A 21192-nucleotide genomic window follows, 5' to 3' on the forward strand; every position below is an offset into this window, starting at 1 on the left:
ACTACACATAAACTGTACTACTGGTTTATGCAACATTTACTGAAAGCTTAGGAACGTTTTAACCTATGGATAAAAGAAAAAAAAAACAATATAGGCTAAGCGTATAAACCAAGCAAACAAAACATGATGTAAACCAGGTCTGAAAGAGCTTTTTAACAAAGAAAAAGTGGTAAATAAGGATGAAGATTAACCTTGAGGAGGAGTTAAGTTTTCTTTTAGTGGTGATTTTTCACCGGTGGTTTCCTCTTCATCTGAAAGCACTAAAAAGGCTTCACTTGGCAGAGTATCACTGGTATCATTTTTAGTAGGAGAAGCTGTGATATCTTCAGTTTTCTCTTCTTCTTTTTCAGAGACAGCTTCAAAATCAGCCTTGTCCTCTGGAAAACATTCAAGTTCATCTTCCACTGGTGCAAGCTTTTCAAGAATAGGTATAATCTCATCAGTTTCCATTTCATCCGTATTTTCTAACTCAGGCTCAGGTTGCACATCTGACAGAGATTTATCAAGTGGAGATTCTGTAGCTAAAGGACAGTTTTGCTCTAGATTTTTCACATTCTGGTCAACCTCCATACTACTTGAAATAGCCTCATCCCCAATATCATTTTGTTCTCCCTCAGTCTCTGGAGTTTCCTCTTTACCCTCTGGAGAGGACCCGTTTTGTGTCGCACTCATGTCTGGTGAGCCATTTGCATCTTGTGAGCCATTTACAAGCTCTGCACTTTCTTGCTCACCAGTGTGGCTTTCAGTTTCCTCAGAGTTCTGGCTTTCACTGTGCACTTCTTCATTGCTAGCTTCATTTTCCTGCTCCTCCATTGATATATCGTCGTTTTCTACAACATCAACAGAATCTACAGTCTTGGCATCAAGTGGCTCTGTAACAACATTACGGTCTTCCTTTTCACTCTCAGTTTTATCAATAGGATTGTCTAAAAGAACATCCATATCCTCATTTTCCAATTCTTTTTCAATGGAATCCTCTACAGGTTTGTCATCTTCCAACTTCTCTGTCTCCTCTAAACCACTGCAACTTTCCACCTCTTTGGGAATGTCTGGCTGGGTCTGTTCCTCTAAAGACTCAGGTTCACACGACAGATCATCCATAAACAGTCCATTCGAATCTTGTTCTACTCCATCATGTGGAACAGTTTCATCCGCTTCTTCTGTAGTTGAGCAGGTTTGGATAGCAGTCTCAGTAGGCCCAGTTTTATTACTATCTTCTTGCATTAAAGTAGAACTTTCATTACGTTCAAGGTCTAGTGTCAGCTTTAAGTTGCTGGTATGGTCAAGTTTTAAACCTTCTCTTAGATCAGATAGTTTTACCACAGGAACCTCATGAGAATCATGGTTAATATCTAGAAGGCCATTTAGATTCTTTGTCTCCTCCATGGGTTCCTTCTCGTTGAGCGTAAAGTTCATATCTGAATCGCCATTTTCATGAATTCCATTCATCAACTTTGGCTCAGTAGGTTTCAGCAAATCCTCTTTAGCTTTATGTACAGCTTCTAACTGTTGGCGGTCACTCGCTTTCATTGTTTTTCGGGCTTTAAAGACTTTTTTCTGAGGTTCCTCTGCTGTGTCCATCTCAAACCTTTAAAACAAGAAAGACTGGTTAAATAACATAACCCCAAAATAAATACGTACATTGGTATGCTGGTACAGAAAACATATAAAAAATAAATAAAAGAACAGGACATGCACACATTCTTATGCTCAGTTCACACTAGCGTCGCCTCTCAGTTGTTTGGGTCCATTAAGAGACTGACCCCAATGACCATAATGGTGTCCATCGGTTGTTTGTCATTTTAAAACTTCCTCTGCTGGTTTCAAAGTTTTCTGTGCCGGTCTTTTTCCTCTACCAATTTTCAGGTGATCACGGATACATAGTTCTAGAGACACGGACAGATGTGAATCTAGCCTTACACCATTTAATAAACAGTGCCCAGCTATCAAATTATTCATACATCTCCAGAAGTTACAGGAATGGCACAACACTGTGGTGTAGGAAAGGAGGCTCCACCGTTACTAAGTATATACATCAGAAGAGCTGGTAGGTCCTTCTTAATGGTTCAGGATATCCAATGGCTCTGTATCACCAGTGTCATTCAATTTGGATAACCTATGTTTTGTTAGTACAATATTTGCAAGGTTCTTTCTGCAGTTTTGTTCTGACCAAAAACGTCCAAACTGTAACTGCTAGTATACTCTGGGGTCAGGACTGCTGAGGTCCAAATCACGGATCACGGCGCCACGTCAGTCAGAAGTTGTTTGTTTTTTTTTTGTTCAAATCACCTCGTCTGAACCTAAAGTTTACTATACTCAAAGTATAATACGAGACCCCAGAGAATCATAGCTGTTCCAGTTCAGAAGAGTTTGGACTGCATGAAATTGCATAGCTAGTACACAACCCATTCATTTCTATAGCCCTATTAACACAAGTCTCCTGTATGGGGCAGTGAGCAAGACTCAGGACAGGTTCTCTGTGTTTCTGAGACTCAAAAAGTAGCTATTCCCTATTCATAGCTTCATATCATCTCAACAGGTCTCCTATTACAACCAAAATTGTAGGACATTTGAATTATTCGGAAAGATTTCTACAAGACTTTTTTTTTTTTAGGATCTTGCAGACCATCCTGGAAATTAACAATGCAAGACAAGTTAGACTATATTTTATCAACTATAGGTTTACTGGTTGTACAAGTTTAGGCACTCCTTACCAAGCCAAGATCCAACAAAAACATCAAATAAACTTAAACACACTAAACCATGGTCTCTAAAATGTTTAGAAGTCATCACAGAGATGATCTCTTCTCCTATAGGTCATTTTATATTAAGAGGTTGGAGACACAAAAAGCAGAGGAAAAACATCGGCATGTTCTTAAGGTTTCCTCTCACTTCCATGCTCCAATTCTCCTTTTGGTCTATAAGATGGAAGGCAGAAAAGATATCTAATAAAGGGGGTCTGTGAAGTTACTAGTCAGGCCTGGTTCACAACAGTCATCACATTTTTTTTTTGCCATAAACATATGTAATGAGTTTTATGGAGTTCACATGGTATAAGGTCTTGCCATGGTACTGATAACTGACTCACAACCTAAATACCTGCAGATCAAGAACAGGTTTAGGGGGCGTTCACACTACCGTTGGTGTCCGTTATGAAGGTGTCCGTTTAAAAGAAAAAAAACGGACACCTATCATAACGGACATTAACTGATGCTAACTGATGTTAATGTGTCCGTTTTTTAAACTGATCCATTTAATGGATCAGTTAAAAAAACAGACACATTAGTATCAGTTATGCTAGATTCACACTAGCATTCTTCTGTCCGTTCTGAGCTTTCCGTCTTCTGCATGCCAGAAGACGGAAAGCACAGACCGGGTCCGGCTGTGAGCGGCGGTGAGCGTTTTATGCTCTCCGCCGCGAAACCGGATTTTTTTATCCGGACACAGAGTACTGCATGTCCGATTCTGTGTCCGGATTATAAAACCCGGTTTCACGGCGGAGAGCATAAAACGCTCACTGCCGCACAGCTTTCTCTGAGAGAGACTCCTGCAGGTTTCTGTCTCCTGCCTCTGTTTTAGGCAGGAAACGGAAACCTCAAGTACGGAGTTCACAACGCAGATGTGAACGAGCCCTTAGCATCAGTTAGTGTCCGTTTTTTATACTGTCCATTTTTTTCTTCTTGCTGTTTATGCTTTCTGAGCATGTGCAGAAAATAAACGGACAGAAATGATGGCCATCAATTACTGTCCGTTATATGTCCGTTGCCCCTAGACCTCAATGTTAAAAAAAAAAAAAAAACGGACACTTTCTGTCCGTTTTTTCAAACAGACAAAAAAATCCTGCATGTGTGATTTCTCTTTCCGCTTGAAAAAACGGACATGGTTGTTAACGGACCCTTAAGGACACAAACAGACACAAACTGACAACAGATGAAATCCCATTGAAATTGTAACGGACACAGTTAGTGTCCGTTGCTAAAATCTTGAACGGACAGTAGCAACGGACACTGCAGTCGGACACCAACGGTAGTGTGAACGCCCCCTATAAATTCCTTTGTGACCTTTGCCAATGTCAACAGTTAGATCTGTCATTTGACAGGTGAACTTGACCGCCTGCTAATGTAAAATTTTGGGTATGAGGTCTGTATTTGTAGGCAGGGGACAAGTACTAGTGGAGCTTGGCGTTCCATAGGTTCAGGCAATCCACAGGCCATAATAACTCAACATGCAGAGAAAAACTAACAAACAAAAAAAACCTTCCTTCCTACACATATTTTCTTCATAAAAATAGTGCATAAAGATCTGCAATAAATCAGTTTATTTTTTTAGTGTCCTCATTATTTTAGTTTTTCAGCCATTTGCTCAAACATCTTGTATTCCAGAAAATGTGCTGTGCCCTTCAGAGTACTTTCTTCTGCATCTCAGTTTCTAAAAACTTGCGCGAAGGTGCGTCATACTGCGATTATACATCAGAAACAGTAACCTACAAACTAGTTGATAGTGGACACTGCTCATGGCTTCGGGGTGAATTAAAAAATGTAATTGCATTCCTCAGCAGTTACTACAGTACCAGTTTTTTTTTTTTTTTGTGTTTTTACACTAAAAGAAAATTTAATAAAAATCAAAACGGTGACCTACTGACATGTATGTATTTTATACAGGTTAGGGTTTTGTTTTTGTTTTTTTAAATAAGGTTTTGTTAATGGCAGGGCCCCGTGGCGAACTTTTGACATGCCCCCCCCCCCCCATCTGACGCCGAAGAACCTCGACTGACACCCTCCTCCGCACTCTATTATGTCCCTTACTGGCACTTACTCACAGTATTAACCCCTATAGTGTCCCCTGCACACAGTATTAACCCCTATAGTGTCCCCTGCACACAGTATTAACCCCTATAGTGGCCCCTGCACACACAGTATTAACCCCAATAGTGTCCCCTGCACACACAGTATTAACCCCTATAGTGTCCCCTGCACACACAGTATTAACCCCTATAGTGTCCCCTGCACACACAGTATTAACCCCTATAGTGGCCCCTGCACACACAGTATTAACCCCAATAGTGTCCCCTGCACACACAGTATTAACCCCTATAGTGTCCCCTGCACACACAGTATTAACCCCTATAGTGGCCCCTGCACACACAGTATTAACCCCTATAGTGTCCCCTGCACACACAGTATTAACCCCTATAGTGGCCCCTGCACACACAGTATTAACCCCAATAGTGGCCCCTGCACACAGTATTAACCCCTTGGCGACCCATGAGGTACTATTACCTCATGGATGTAAACAATCCCCACAGCGCAGTGCGGGCGTTCTTGGAGCGGGTGTTAGTTGTATCTGACAACTAACACCCTGCTCCATCACCCTCCACCGATTTTGGGTTTTAACCCGTTGATTGCCGTGATCAAACATGATCACGGCAAACAACGGTTGCCCGATCTTGTGGGGGTCCCCGGCACCCCCCGCGGCGAGATCGGGGGGTGCTGGTATCCCTACTACGTAGCCAGGGGTCTGGTTAGTGACCCTCAGGCAGCCCTGAGCCCAGACTTACCTTGTTATCCTGGCCGGGATCTTCTGGAGCCGAGCTGTGGGTAGCTGCCGGGCTAAAGGACATCCGGTGACGTCGTGACCATGTGATCAGCCTCTGGTGTGGGCGGAGCTATTCAGTACAGTGCCGAGTTACACAGGAAGAGAAGGCTGCAGTGAATGGAGGCTGGAAGGTAAGATGGAAAGACATAGCATGTGTAAGCAGGCTGTGTGTGAGCATGAGAGTGGGGTTCAGGCTGTGTATGTGAGCATGATAGTGGGGTTCAGGCTGTGTATGAGCATGATAGTGGGGTTCAGGCTGAGCATGATAGTGGGGTTCAGGCTGAGCATGATAGTGGGGTTCAGGCTGAGCATGATAGTGGGGTTCAGGCTGAGCATGATAGTGGGGTTCAGGCTGAGCATGATAGTGGGGTTCAGGCTGTATGTGAGCATGATAGTGGGGTTCAGGCTGTGTATGAGCAGGATAGTGGGGTTCAGGCAATGTTTGAGCATGATAGTGGGGTTCAGGCTGTGTATGAGCATGATAGTGGGGTTCAGGCTGAGCGTGATAGTGGGGTTCAGGCTGAGCGTGATAGTGGGGTTCAGGCTGAGCGTGATAGTGGGGTTCAGGCTGAGCGTGATAGTGGGGTTCAGGCTGAGCGTGATAGTGGGGTTCAGGCTGAGCGTGATAGTGGGGTTCAGGCTGAGCGTGATAGTGGGGTTCAGGCTGAGCGTGATAGTGGGGTTCAGGCTGAGCGTGATAGTGGGGTTCAGGCTGAGCGTGATAGTGGGGTTCAGGCTGAGCGTGATAGTGGGGTTCAGGCTGAGCGTGATAGTGGGGTTCAGGCTGAGCGTGATAGTGGGGTTCAGGCTGAGCGTGATAGTGGGGTTCAGGCTGAGCGTGATAGTGGGGTTCAGGCTGAGCGTGATAGTGGGGTTCAGGCTGAGCGTGATAGTTGGGTTCAGGCTGAGCATAATAGTGGGGTTCAGGCTGTGTATGTGAGCATGATAGTGGGGTTCAGGCTGTGTATGTGAGCATGATAGTGGGGTTCAGGCAATGTTTGAGCATGATAGTGGGGTTCAGGCAATGTATGAGCATGATAGAGGGGTTCAGGCTGTATGTGAGCATGATAGTGGGGTTCAGGCTGTATGTGAGCATGATAGTGGGGTTCAGGCTGTGTATGAGCATGATAGTGGGGTTCAGGCAATGTTTGAGCATGATAGAGCAGTTCAGGCTGTGTATGTGAGCATGATAGAGGGGTTCAGGCTATGTATGAGCATGATAGTGGGGTTCAGGCTATGTATGAGCATGATAGTGGGGTTCAGGCTGTGTGTGAGCATGATAGAGCGGTTCAGGCTCTGTGTGAACATGATAAAGGGGTTCAGGCTGTGTATGAGCAAAAGAGGGCGTTGGGAGCACTTTGTGTGAAAAATAGAGGGGGATGTACAGGATGCTTGAGAAATAAAGAGGAGATGGGGGTGCAGGCTGCCCAAGATGGAGAATTGGGGTTGCAGCTTGCGTGATAAAAGGGGTACATTGAGAGTATAGCTCTGTGTGAGAAAGGGAAACGGGGTTCAGGCTGTGTGAGGGGAAGAGGGAGAGGTGCGGGATGTGTGACACATGGGTCAGTCTCATGAAGGGAACACTTAACATATGGGGGGGGGGGGGGTGTTTATGCATTGTTTTACATGAGGCTTGTGTCTCTGCTGTCACATCAAATTCCAGAATGTCCTCTGGTTTTTTTTCATACATTTGACTAAAATTAAACCTCAAAATGTTTATATAGGTTTTTTTTTTGTTACTAGGTTTATGTTAGATCTCAATGGTGTGAAGACCCCGCTACAAGATCATTAGGTGCCAGTGCTCTAGCCCAAGCGAAGTGCCCCCTAGTGGTCAAATGTCTCAACCGGGCACCTCCAAATAGGCAACACTTGTAAAGGTTTATAAAATACGGCTTTGTTTGGAGCCTTCAGTAACATTTATTTGATGGCCCCCTCAGGGCCCCCCCCTTCAGTGCCCACATGTAATATAATGGCCCCACAGCGACCAACATGTTATATAATGGCCCTTACTCTGCCTCTACATGTATGCAGCCTGCAGTAGAAGTGCCAATATTTTGTAATGCATTACATTAGAGATCAGACTCCCTGGGGTTCAAGGCCCCCAGGGGGTACACCTGCTCTATGCACCCCCATACACAGAATTAGAAAAAAGTTATGGGTGTCATAATATGGCAACTTCAAGAAGAAAAAAAATTTGGCACAGTTTTGGATTTTTGTTAAGGGATTCAAATTTAAATTAAACCATGTGAATTTGTTTTCCCTGGAATTGTACCGAAACACAGAATACAGGGGACACACATATAATACAGGGGGGACACATAGAATACAGGGGGACATGTGTCATTTTTGGCTACAGAGTAAATGCCATTAAAACAAAGCCCGTAAAAAAGTTGCACAAATGCAGTTTTTCTCAAATTCCACCCCATTCTGAATTTTTTTTCCAGCCTCACAGCACATTGTACAGAATAAAAAATGGCACCTTTATGAAGAACAAATTTGTCCCGCAAACATTAAAGGAGTGGTCCAGGATAAAATGTAATTCCTATACTAATGTAAACACCCCCACCCCCGACTACTTTCTAAATTACATAATTTATCAAAAATATATATTTGCCCATATCCCTGTGGCGATCATGTGATCGCCCCAGGGACATTTTCTGGTTACTGGCGACGTTCCATTTCCGGAAACAGAACGTTAGTACTACTCCCCCCACCCCTTTTCCCTCCACCCCATCATACTTGCCTCTCTTCCTTTTAGACTTCCTCCTGCGGGATGTCTCCTCCCTCTTTCCTGTCAATCCACCTCTACTATGCAGGTGCGGGAGCAATAGCCTCCCATGCCTGCGTTGTAGAGGTGGATTGCCGACTGCAGAGCAAAGAGCAGCGGCGGAACTATTGCGTGCTCCGGCAGAGTCAGAAAAGAGGGAGGAGCTGTCTCGCTGGAGGAAGTCTGGAAGTAAGAGAAAGGCAAGTATGATGGGGCGGTTGGCTAAATTAGTTGGGAAGGTCTAGTAGTGGGCGGGATAGCTAGAGAGACGGAGGTTGAGGTAGTGCGAGTCAGCCTACACGTACCATGATGCATTTGCTAAGGCCTGGTTCACATCTGTGTTTGGTATTCCATTCAGGGAGTCCGCTTGGGGATGCCCTCTGAACGTAATATTGAACGCATTAAAAAGCGATAAGCAATGAAACCACATGGACCCCATAGGCTATAATGGGGTCTGTGTAGTTTCCACACGAATCATGCGTAGAGAAAAGTGCTGCTTGTAGGATTTTTCTCTCCACATTTTTCAAGCGGAATAGGGGACAGAGACCCCCAAAGGAAATATTGCAGGTGTGAATCCACCTATTGCTAGTAACAACCAATCCCAGTGCAGTGTAGGTGCGACCTCAGGATCTGACACTAGCTGTTACCCCGGCCCATGAGATGTCCATTATTATTACAGTGTTGGCCAAAAGTATTGGCACCCCTGCAGTTCTGTCAGATAATACTCATGTTCTTCCAGAAAATGATTGCAAGCACAAACTCTTTGGTATTAATATCTTCATTTATTTTGCTTGCAATGAAAAAACACAAAAGAGAATGAAAAAAAAAAAGTCAAATCATTGATCATTTTACACAAAACTCCAAAAATGGGCCGGACAAAAGTATTGGCCCCCTCAGCCTAATACTTGGTAGTACAACCTTTAGAGAAAATAACTGCGCACAACCGCTTCCGGTAACCATCAATGAGTTTCTTACAAGGCTCTGCTGGAATTTTAGACCATTCTTCTTTGGCAAACTGCTCCAGTTCCCTGAGATGTGAAGGGGGCCTTCTCCAAACTGCCATTTTGAGATCTCTCCTCAGGTGTTCTATGGGATTCAGGTCTGGACTCATTGCTGGCCACTTTACAAGTCTCCAGTGCTTTCTCTCAAACCATTTTCTAGTGCTGACCTGAAGTGTGTTTTGGGTCATTGTCCTGCTGGAAGACCCATGACCTCTGAGGGAGACCCAGCTTTCTCACACTGGGCCGTACATTATGCTGCAAAACTTGTTGGTAGTCTTCAGACTTCATAATGCCATGCACACGGTCAAGCAGTCCAGTGACACAGGCAGCAAAGCAACCTCAAAACATCAGGGACCCTCCGCCATGTTTGACTGTAGGGGGCGTCTTCTTTTCTTTGAAGGCCTCTTTTTTTCCCTGTAAACTCTATATTGATGCATTTTCCCAAAAAGCTCTACTTTTGTCTCATCTGACCAGAGAACATTCTTCCAAAACGTTTTTGGCAAACTCCAGCCTGGCTTTTTTATGTCTCTGGGTAAGAAGTGGAGTCTTCCTGGGTATCCTACCATACAGTCCCTTCTCATTCAGACGCCGGCGGATAGTACAGGGTGACACTGTTGTACCCTCGGACTGCAGGGCAGCTTGAACTTGTTTGGATGTTAGTCGAGGTTCTTTATCCACCATCCGCACAATCTTGCGTTGAAACCTCTCGGCAATTTTTCTTTCCGTCCACATCTAGGGAGGTTAGCCACAGTGCCATGGGCTTTACACTTCTTGATGACACTGCGCACGGTAGACACAGGAACATTCAGGTCTTTGGAGATGGACTTGTAGCCTTGAGATTGCTCATGCTTCCTCACAATTTTGCTTCTCAAGTCCTCAGACAGTTCTTTGGTCTTCTTTCTTTTCTCCATGCTCAATGGACACAAGGACAGAGGTTGAGTCAACTTTAATCCATTTCAACTAGCTGCAAGTGTGATTTATTTATTGCCACCACCTGTTAGGTGCCTCAGGTAAGTAACAGGTGCTGTTAATTACACAAATTAGAGAAGCATCACATGATTTTTCAAACAGTGCCAATACTTTTGTCCACCCTCTTTTTATGTTTGGTGTGGAATTATATACAATTTGGCTTTTTGACAATTCTTTTTGTGGTTTTCCATTGAAGACAAATTGAATGAAGATAATATCAAAGAATTTGTGATTGCAATCATTATCTGGAAGAAAATGAGTATTATCTGACAGAATTGCAGGGGTGCCAATACTTTTGGCCAACACTGTAAGTATATACTATATAATCTTTTAACGTGATGTGGTCTAGAATTCCCTTCCCCCGCCATTCCCATTCCTTGTTTATTTGGGTCTTCCCCTCCTCCTCTGTCTTTCTTTTGTAGGTTTTTAATTTTTTTTTACCTTAAATTATGCTATACATTATGGGTTTTTATGTGATCTTTATTTGTATGCCCCCTGCACGGGGTTTTCTATATTTTGTACATATATAATGTTTTCTTTGTATTTTAATGAATACCTGTTTGATAAGTATGAAATTAAAATCGATTTTTAACTAAATATATTCATTGTCCTGTTTTTCCATTTTGATGGTTCCCCCCCCCCCCCCCCCTCCCCTTAGGATAAGGTCACCAATATTTGATCAGTGGGGCCCAGCACTCAGCACTTCCAGCCAGTCTCCAGTGCTAGAACCTCGAAGGCTCTGTAGACCGTATATAGGCGGGGTAGAATACTACAGCTCTGATCGATGTATATAGGCGGTGGTTAATGCTACAGTTCTATTCACTGTATGGCTGGTCTTACACAACCATAATGTAAGTCCGCAAATGGTCTGCAATTGAGGGTTTTCAATTGCGGACACATTATACTCAATGCAGCCTCTTACACCACCGGATATTTTATCCGTGGTGTGGCCGGGCTGAAACCATGGTCTGCAATTTATAGAGCATGTCCGTAATGCCCGTGAATTGCGGTAGTGCACGGATTCGCCCATAGAACTGTATGGGCGAGTGCAGCAGGACATCTGCGGAGTGTATGTTGCCGATCAGCAACATGCAGACCGTAGAATCATTACGGTCAGGTAAGACCAGTTTAAATAGGCAGTGGTTAATACTACAGCTCTGTACACTGAATACAGGCAGTAGTGAATACTGCAGCTGTGTTCATTGTATATAGACGGTGGTGAATACTGCAGCTGTGTTCCTAGTCATTGGGGGCAGGGCTGTAGTCCTCCATCACCACCGCTATACCAGGGACACAAAACCAGAGGCAACAAGCTATTCCCTCTAGGAATAAAAAGTAGATCACTGGGGATCTGTCTATTGGGACCCCCACTGATCACATGTCCTGTTTCTGCCCTATATGATCCACAATGTGTGCTGATGATTCATTCATCTCTTTGAGACTGCCAGAGATAATTCTGATCTCTACTTCTTTTCAGCAGTCCCATAGAGATGAATGGCACAGTAGTACAAATGTAGGACCCCTGTTTTGATGATGGTGGGGGTCCTAGTGGTCAGGATAGATTAGTGTCAGAGCTGTGGGGATTGGCCGCTGTAATAGGTACTAAGTTTAAAATAAAACCCTGTAAATAGGATTATGCCATGAAAATGTATTTATCTGTCCACAGGATAGGCGACAAATATCTGATGGGTGTGGGTCTGACGGCTGCGTCCCCCACAGGTCCCGAGAGTTGAGGGGGTTCTTTTCACCTGCTTTGCATTGATCAAAGTCAGGCTGAATGTAGGTGTATCTGGTGGTGGACGGCGTCAGATATCACTGAATGCTGGACATTGACTATCTCCGGTGCACCCACTGAAGAGAATGGGGGCGCCAGCCACTACCAGTCATGCCTCAATGTGCAGGAGGGGAAAATAATCTCCTGTTCTTGGGATAAGTGGGGGTCTCAGTGTTCAGACCCCACTGATCAGGTATTTATTCTCTATACCAGGGGTAGGGAACCTTCGGCTCGCCAGCTGCTGTGAAACTACAACTCCCAACATGCTCCATTCATTTCCATGGGAGTTCCAAGAACAGCAGAGCAAGTGTGCATGCTGGGAGTTGTAGTTTTGCAACAGCTGGAGAGTCGTACGTTCCCTACCCCTGCTCTATACTATAGATGGGGCCTCTATTGGGAAACAAGGTGGGAGAGACATTCCCTTTAAGATCCTTTTAAAGAGGGTTTTGATGACCAGGCATCTTTTACTGTTCCATCATATAATTCTGATGGAAATGTTTGACGATGGACAGAAGACATTATGGTCAGTATGATCAGGCACTCCTCGTAGATAGGGCACGATTCAGGGGAAATGTGCGCCATCTTGTAGCCGCCATACGTTTCCCCCATCATTTACGCCACATTTCGCGTGTAAATGATGGTAAATCTGGTGAGGCCTCCTTGGAAAAGTGGCATGGGCAGTACAGAACCAAATTAAAAAAAAAAAAAAATTTTCTGCAAATTGCCTTTTAACACGGTTGCTATTTTTGTGCCTTGTATACCAGAAAACTGCCACAGGCAACATGGTGTGAATGCAGCCCAGCCGACAGACACGTTACAGCAGCTTGTGCTCCAGGGGGTTTTATCTGCGGTCAGACCAGGCAGGCGAACCTTCACTCCTCACATCCATTGATAGGTTTGCATGACCCTGTTGCTGGTTCATTGGTTGTCCTTACTTGGAGCACTTTTGGTAGGTACTAACTAAAATATACCATGAACACCCCACAAGACCAGCCATATTGGAGATGCCCCCCACCCCCCATAAATGTGGTCACCACAGTTTGACCCACGTCAGTGTGTGTTTTTACTCTTGCTTTTTTCTTGCTTTGAACTCACTGGGAAATTCATCAACCCCTTGTGCTTATGGCAAAAAAAAGTCGCAAACTTTTTTAACTGCAAATAGCCTCTTTTACACCACTATTAGCACTTTCTGGAAAGAAGGCAGGGTGTGGATAGGTCATCAATATTATAGCAGCGGTATAACACTGGGTTCCCTCACATATTGGCGGTATGACACCGGGCCCCCCCATATACATATTGGCAGTATGACACCAGGTCCCCCAACATATATCGGCGATATGACACCGGGCCCCAACTTACATATCAGCGGTATGACACCAAGTTACCCCCCTCACATATCGGCGGTATGACACCGGGCCCCAACTCACATATCGGCAGTATGACTCCGGTCATCACATCAATCACATTGCCTGGTTACAGTTCACTCCTATTCAAGTGGCTGAGCCGCAATTCATCTGAACTAAACTTACTGTGTCATAGTGATGTATATTAGAGGGAGTTTTGCTCATCTGACCCATGGTCACTCACTGAAATGCGGCCAATACATCAGACATTTTGTCCAGACCATATGTGGACATCTAAATCTGCCAATAGGCTCAAATTGTGAGAGGAGATGCAGATACGGAGCAAGAAGAAGGAGACAAACCGAAGTAGTAGGATTTAACTTATCTATATAGGTCAGGCTAAATCCAAGAGGGCAGAGGGACCTGGTCCTTCTACTCAAATCTAGCTATCTCTAGTGGGTAAAGGCACCTGGTCCTTCAGCCCACTAGGATTTACCATTCTTAAACAGAGCAGGCTAAATACTAGTGGGCTGAGGGACCAGGTGCCTTTACCCACTAGAGATAGCTAGATTTGAGTAGAAGGACCAGGTCCCTTAGCCCACTAGGATTTAGTCTGAAAACTTTCTCTAGTTGGCAAATACAGATTGACAGAAGTCCACAGCGGATCAGCGTTCACAGCTCAGCTCATTTATTTGAATGGGACTGAGCTGCGATCAAGTCAGGTGACTTACGTCATAGGACCAATAAAATGAAAACAGTTTCTGCGAGCGTCACTGCAGCTTCAAACTGCTGATGAAAGCCCCATGGAATATAAAGTGATCAGATAAGGCATCAGCATCAATAAAATGGACCAAGAACCTGAAAAATGTGTTGAAATACATCAGCGCTATCAAAAAATATAAATAAATCAAAATAAACCATTTTTATATTTAAATTAAAAAAAAACAATATAAAAAATTAGATTTCTGTATATATTACATGTCCTTTAGCCAAATAAGATTTAGCTTTCTTATATAAAACAGGCTAAATGCTAGTGGGCTGAAGGACCTGGTCCCTGTGTTCAAAACTAGCTATATCTAGGGGGCTGAGGGACCTGGTCCTTTAGCCCACTAGGATTTAGCATCCTTGTATAGAACAGGATAAATTCTAGTGGGCTAAAGGACCTGGCCCTTCTGTTCAAAACTGTGTATCTCTAGGGGGCTGAGGGACCTGGTCCTTTAGCCCACTAGCATTTAGCATCCTTATATAGAGCCGGCTAAATTCTAGTGGGCTGAAGGACCTGGTCCTTCTACTCAAAACTAGCTATATCTAGGGGGCTGAGGGACCTGGTTCTTTAGCCCACTAGGATTTAGCATCCTTATGTAGAGCCGGCTAAATCCTAGTGGGCTAAAGGACCTGGTCCTTCTGTTCAAAACTGTGCATCTCTAGGGGGCTGAGGGACCTGGTTCTTTAGCCCACTAGGATTTAGCATCCTTATATAGAGCAGGCTAAATCCTAGTGGGCTAAGGGGCCAGGTCCTTCTACTCAAAACTAGCTATATCTAGGGGGCTGAGGGACCTGGTCCTTTAGCCCACTAGGATTTAGCATCCTTATATAGAGCCGGCTAAATTCTAGTGGGCTGAAGGACCTGGTCCTTCTACTCAAAACTAGCTATATCTAGGGGGCTGAGGGACCTGGTTCTTTAGCCTTCTACTGACAACTGTGTATCTCTAGGGGGCTGAGGGACCTGGTCCTTCTACTCAAAACTAGCTATATCTAGGGGGCTGAGGGACCTGGTTCTTTAGCCCACTAGGATTTAGCATCCTTATGTAGAGCCAGCTAAATCCTAGTGGGCTAAGGGACCTGGTCCTTCTACTCAAAACTAGCTATATCTAGGGGGCTGAGGGACCTGGTCCTTTAGCCCACTAGGATTTAGCATCCTTATATAGAGCCGGCTAAATTCTAGTGGGCTGAAGGACCTGGTCCTTCTACTCAAAACTTTGTATCTCTAGGGGGCTGAGGGACCTGGTCCTTTAGCCCACTAGGATTTAGCATCCTTATGTAGAGCCGGCTAAATCCTAGTGGGCTAAGGGACCTGGTCCTTCTACTGAAAACTAGCAATATCTAGGGTGCTGAGGGACCTGGTCCTTTAGCCCACTAGGATTTAGCATCCTTATATAGAGCCGGCTAAATTCTAGTGGGCTGAGGGACCTGGTCCATCTACTGAAAACTATGTATCTCTAGGAGGAAATTACAGATTGTCAGGAGTCCAAAGTGGATCAGCGTTCACGTGAACCGAGTTGCGATCAAGTCATGCGTCATAGGGCCAATAAATTGGAAACGGTTTCTGCGTTTGTCACTGTAGCTCCAAACTGCTGATTAGAGATGAACGAACACTATTCGGAACAGCTGTTCCGAATAGCACGCTCCCATAGAAATGAATGGAAGCGGCCGGCACGAAGACTTTGCCGGCCAGTCGCTTAACCCCCCCGCGTTTCGGCTACGTCCATTCATTTCTATAGGAGCGTGCTATTTGGAACGGCTGTTCCGAATAGTGTTCGCTCATCTCTACTGCTGATGAAAGCCCCATGGAATTTAAATTGATCAGATAATGCATCAATAAAATGGACAAAGAACCTGAAAAATGTGTTGGAATACTTTGGCGCTATCCAAAAATATAAATAAATGAAAATAAAACATTTTTATAATTTAATAAAAAAAATAAAAAAATTAGATTTCTGTACATATTACATGTCCTTTACCCAAATAGGATTTAGCTTTCTTATATAAAACAGTCTAAATCCTAGTGGGCTAAAGGACCTGGTCCCTCTGCTCACTAGGATTTAGCATTCTTATATAGAGCAGGCTAAAAGCTAGTGGATAGAAGGACCTGGTCCCTTAGCCCACTAGGATTTAGCCGACTCTATATAGAACAAGCTAAATCCAAGTGGGCAGAGGGTATTGCATAAAAAAATAATATAAATGAGGTATCGCTGTAACCGAACCGACCCGCAGAATAAAGATAACATGTTACTTATACTGTACGATGCATGGCGAAAAATTTAAATGGTAAAACGCAATACCGGAATTGATTTTTTTTTTTTTTTTTAAATCCAGCAAAAAAAAAAAAAAGTTAATAAAATGCATTCAGTAAGTTGTAGGCACCCAAAAATAGTGTCATTACAGAATACATCTCATCCCGCAAACAACAAGCCCTTATATGGTCACATCACCAGAAAAATAAAGAAAATATAGCATCTAGTAATGCAAGAACAAAAGTCCGCAAAAATCGCCAAATTATTAGAACACAACTGGCTGCGTCAGGTAGAGAATATATAAGCTGTGCGAGCGAATATCAGCAGGCACCCCAGATTTACAGCTTATGAGCGAAAAGACACCAGAAGTCACCCCCAAAGTGACCCACAGAGTGACTCCCCCAATCATAGGAGCTACTGGGACATAGTAGGGAATTTGGTGTTCTCAATGTACTCTGCACAGCTTATATATTCCCTCTTCGCCATCCGCTGTGCAGTCACGTCTGGGATACTAATACTCACTACACCCCCTGAGAAATTATTTGAGGGGTGCAGTTTTCAAAATGGGGTCACTCCTTTGGGGAATCCACTTTTCTGGTACCCTACAGGCTGTACTCTAATCTGTACTCCAAAAGCCACATAGCGCTCCTTCCCTTCTGCGCCCTGCTGTGTGCCCAAACTGCATTTTATGCCACATGTATGATACTGGTGTACCCCGGATAATGCACGAAATGTCATATGTGGGTATAAACTGATATTAGGGCACAGCCAGACACAGACGGGAAGAAGGGTTATTTGGTTTTTGTAGCACAGACTTAGACGGTTTGGGGTTTTTTTTTGGATGCCATGACACTTTTGCAGAGACCCTAAAATTGCCCTTACAAAATGGGGTCACTTCTTGGGGAATTCCAGTTCACTGGCACCTCCAGGGCTCTGCAAAAACAACATGGCACCCAGAAAGTCCCTCTAAATCTGTACCCCAAAAGCTAAAAAGCGCAGTGCTCCTTCCCTTCTGAGCCCTGCTATATTTAAAAAAAACCGCAGCGGTAGTCACCGGGCCCCCTAACGGCCCGGGCCCCGTGGCATCCGCCTCCGCTGCCTCTACGGTAGTTATGCCCCTGATATATATACATATGTGTGTGTGTATATATATATATATAATATATATATATATATATATATATATATATATATAGCTAGCCTGTTCTATGCCATCAACAATTCAGTCCCTTAAAGAAAAAAAAAAAAAAAAAGAATTAAAATGTGGCTTCAAAAGTATATAGAAAACGCATACCAGAAAGGGAGCCCCCTGCAGCCATGGTGCCGTCAAAGATCAGCTCTCCCGGCAAATAGCTACACCAGCCCTGTCTGATGTCAACTGAATGAGTGCAGAATTTGCATAGGATCAGCCATTGGTTTTTCTGCCTTACATTATGCAAACCAATCATGAAGCGAAGCAGAAAGCTGACAGCACAGAGAAGGAGGGGATGGAGAATTCTGCCTAGTAACAACTGCAAGACTGGGAAAAAATGCCATGTCCTGAGATCTGACCAGGATGTGAAAATGGAAGCAGACTGTGCCATAACCTGGTACATAGACCGAACAAATCCAACTCATTTTCACACGAATTAGTAGCATTTAACTGCTTACTGATTCAAGGTAGAAGTGGGGTAATTCCTTTCATCAGCAAAAGCATCAGAGGAAAATGCCTTTAAGAATTTTTGCTGCACATAATTCAGTCTGCTGACATCACAGACACGTCACAAGATAGCACTTATAGGGTTACAGGCACAGATACTCATGTCACACCAAGTCAAAGCTGCACCATGCCCATTTATTGCCCACTGACAGAACTTTTACAAAAATGCATCTTTATTTTTAGTTTTCTAGTATAAAATACAACAGCATATTTTCTTGTACATACATTGTGACATGGAGTGTACTGTGTAAGGGCCTCAAAATCCCACCTCCATACAATGGTGGTCTATGTAGAGGGCTAGCATTTTTTTTTTACTCTTAACGTTTTTTCCGTTAAGCGAATGGGAAGTGAAAAATACATTAAGAAAAACAAAAAACCCAATGGTTTTTTTTAACTTTTTTTTCTTTAGACTGTTACCTTTCTATGTAAACACACAGATAACACTGAGTCAATTATCTACAAGCATCTGCATATTTGTATAAGTGTCAGACTTCTCTGGCCTGTTTAGCAGGAGGGAGGGGGAGGGAGGAGAAATACAGAAAGTGAGCAGAAGACACTGCAGGCAGATTTGTGAAAGACTGAGATGGGAAAACCCCTTTAAGTAGTGGCACAATTAGTAATACCACCATTTTATTCACAAAACCACGTAGTTACAAATCCCCTTTCAAAGTGAAGTGGGTTTTTTTGTGCATTAAAAGGGCTAGATGACTGCCAGATGGACATTTAGTTACCTCTGCTCAAAATCACACAGATCACAAAGGTTAATGATCTCTGTGACTATTATGTCATAATTTGTGCATGTATACAAGTGACATATAAACCTCGTACATCTACTTTAATTTTTCAGGTTTTCTGCATCTCAAACTTTGTCTGGTTCAGATTTATAGCCACAAACTTGAATTAATATTTCCTGACAAAGTGTGGGTGTGCAAGAATATTTAGAGGGCAAGGAGGTCATTTGGTGCTGGGGCATTTCCTGGCTTAACTGCTCACAGGGAGGGTAAGTAGCTTGCGAACAAAACATCAGAGCTGTGGTTAATGACCTGAAAATAAACAGATAAATGGAGCAGAATTTTGACAGGTGATATATTAGGAAGTGTTTTGGATTGATGCATCTTGTTATTTGCCCCATTTTTTTTTTTTTATTTTTTTTTTTAAGATGTAGAGGGGGTTTTGTGTTTGGGTGGCTGGAATTGTCTACTGTACTGACACCTTCTCTGTGAAGTTACGTTAAGTTCTGTTAAGATATAACTAACCTATGCTGATAACACTGGTTTCTCTGAGACAGGCCACTCTGTGTGCTAAAAGTTATGCTTTGCTAGTATACCCCAATTTGCATCAACACCAACCAGGGCTTATATCTTTGGAATATCTGAAAAGAGTTGAATAAACCAAAAGTAAAATAGCTCAGAATAATGTTTGTCACTTGGCTTTTCAGTCATATTCCCTTGAAATGGTCTGGTCCAATGCTCATCAGATGTTAAGATTATAACATGTCCAGTGAAGAGTTTCTTTTAGAGATAGTGACAGAACCAGCTGTCTGATAGCCTTCTTTAGTAAAATGGCATGTACTTTATGATGAACATACAGTCAGGGGTGATAGGATCATGACCATAAAAACAAGATAACTATTAGAAAACAGTTTCTCAGCTGGCAGTTAAAATGGGTTGGGCCATTATGGACACTTATCCCCTACCCACAGGACAGAGGATAATTGTCCAATCACTGGGATCTGACTGACAGGTTCCCCCAGTGATTAGCAGGGCAGGGACCAAAAGTCTCCTAAAGCTTCTTTTTAAATGGAAAGTCAATGCACTTTCATGACTGTTGCTACATATACTGCTATGGCACAGCCAAGCCTAAACTCTGGTAGTGCCCGCAACCATATAGCACTGAATGGAGTGTAAGTCATGCAAGCGCAGTGGTGCTCCATTGAAAAGGAGGCTTTAGGAAGACCCAGCAATCAGACACTTAAGCCCCTGTCCTCTGAATAAAGGATATGTATCCATAAGGGCACAACCTCTTACTCACCCGACAACCATAAACATCTTATTCAGACCTGGGATGTCCTTCTATGGTAGGAACAGAAACCATACATTTCAGTATTAGCCACAGAATGTTTAAGGGCAAAAAACACAACAAAAGTACCCAAACTGCTTCCAAGAAAGCACCCCAAATGCCGAATAAATATATATTAGGGGAAAAAAAAAAACAAAAAAAAAAACAAAACAGTAAATGAGTGCTAAAATACACTAACATTCTAAACAAATCATACAGGTAGGTTGGCTGTTTAAAAAAAACGAAAAAAAAAACCACACACACCAACCAACAACTCTTGTAGTACCAATGTACTGTAGTACACTGTAATGTAGGGGTTAAAGTTCCTGCTGGCTTCTCTCATTTTCAGCAGGTAAATGACTGAGGGGTAAGGCACCTGCTGTAGTACTTTATCTTAGGGTGTTACTAGACATACAAAATTTTCTTACATTAATGTATGCACTTTTTTACACCAATGAAAATTATTAACACTAATTTAAAATGAAAAATACCTCTGTGGTTTAAAAAAAAAAAAAGCACACAACATGTAGCTGTGTATGGTACCTTTATAGCCAGGCAGTAATATGGCCAGTTTACTAGGACACAGTAATGTATAGTTTTTTTCATCTTTGTTTGTTTAGCCCACAATATCAGAGCACTCTTGATACATCATACATTTCACTGTAGAACACATGTAGATAAAAACTCACCTAAATGTAAAATATACCAATTGTGTTCAATTGTTTGACCCTGTGAGCAACTCAAATAATAGTACAGTTGTCCTTAGCTATGCATCCAATTACAGTTTTGTACCAGCTGTAGAATTTTTCAAAAGGTGATTTTTGAATAGTACATAAACAGCCTGCAGCCTAAGGGTCCATTCACATTAGAGTTTTTTTGGCGAGGAAAAAATCTGCTTCAGGAATTAGGAAATGTTTTTTTTGCCTCTAGTACAGTGTATGGACCTTGAAAAAAACGCTAGTGGTTTTTCTA

The 21192-nt window shown here is 43.2% G+C and overlaps 1 protein-coding gene across 2 annotated transcripts in view; it reads right to left on the minus strand.

The window, feature by feature from the left end:
• Positions 1 to 21192, minus strand: part of ATF7IP (activating transcription factor 7 interacting protein) — a 46093-nt gene that overhangs the window by 22581 nt on the left and 2320 nt on the right. Inside the window, exons 1-2 of one of the 2 annotated variants that reach the window (XM_075286328.1) lie at positions 5558 to 5620; positions 192 to 1588 (exon numbers count right to left, since the gene is read on the minus strand). In XM_075286328.1, coding sequence (XP_075142429.1) covers positions 192 to 1581 — 1390 coding nt within the window. In that variant the 5' untranslated portion in view covers positions 1582 to 1588; positions 5558 to 5620. Of the gene's footprint in view, positions 1 to 191; positions 1589 to 5557; positions 5621 to 21192 lie in introns of those variants that run through there. The other variant, XM_075286327.1, reaches the window with a different exon arrangement.

This window comes from Leptodactylus fuscus, chromosome 9, assembly GCF_031893055.1.
Source record: "Leptodactylus fuscus isolate aLepFus1 chromosome 9, aLepFus1.hap2, whole genome shotgun sequence".
Taxonomy (NCBI): domain Eukaryota; kingdom Metazoa; phylum Chordata; class Amphibia; order Anura; family Leptodactylidae; genus Leptodactylus; species Leptodactylus fuscus.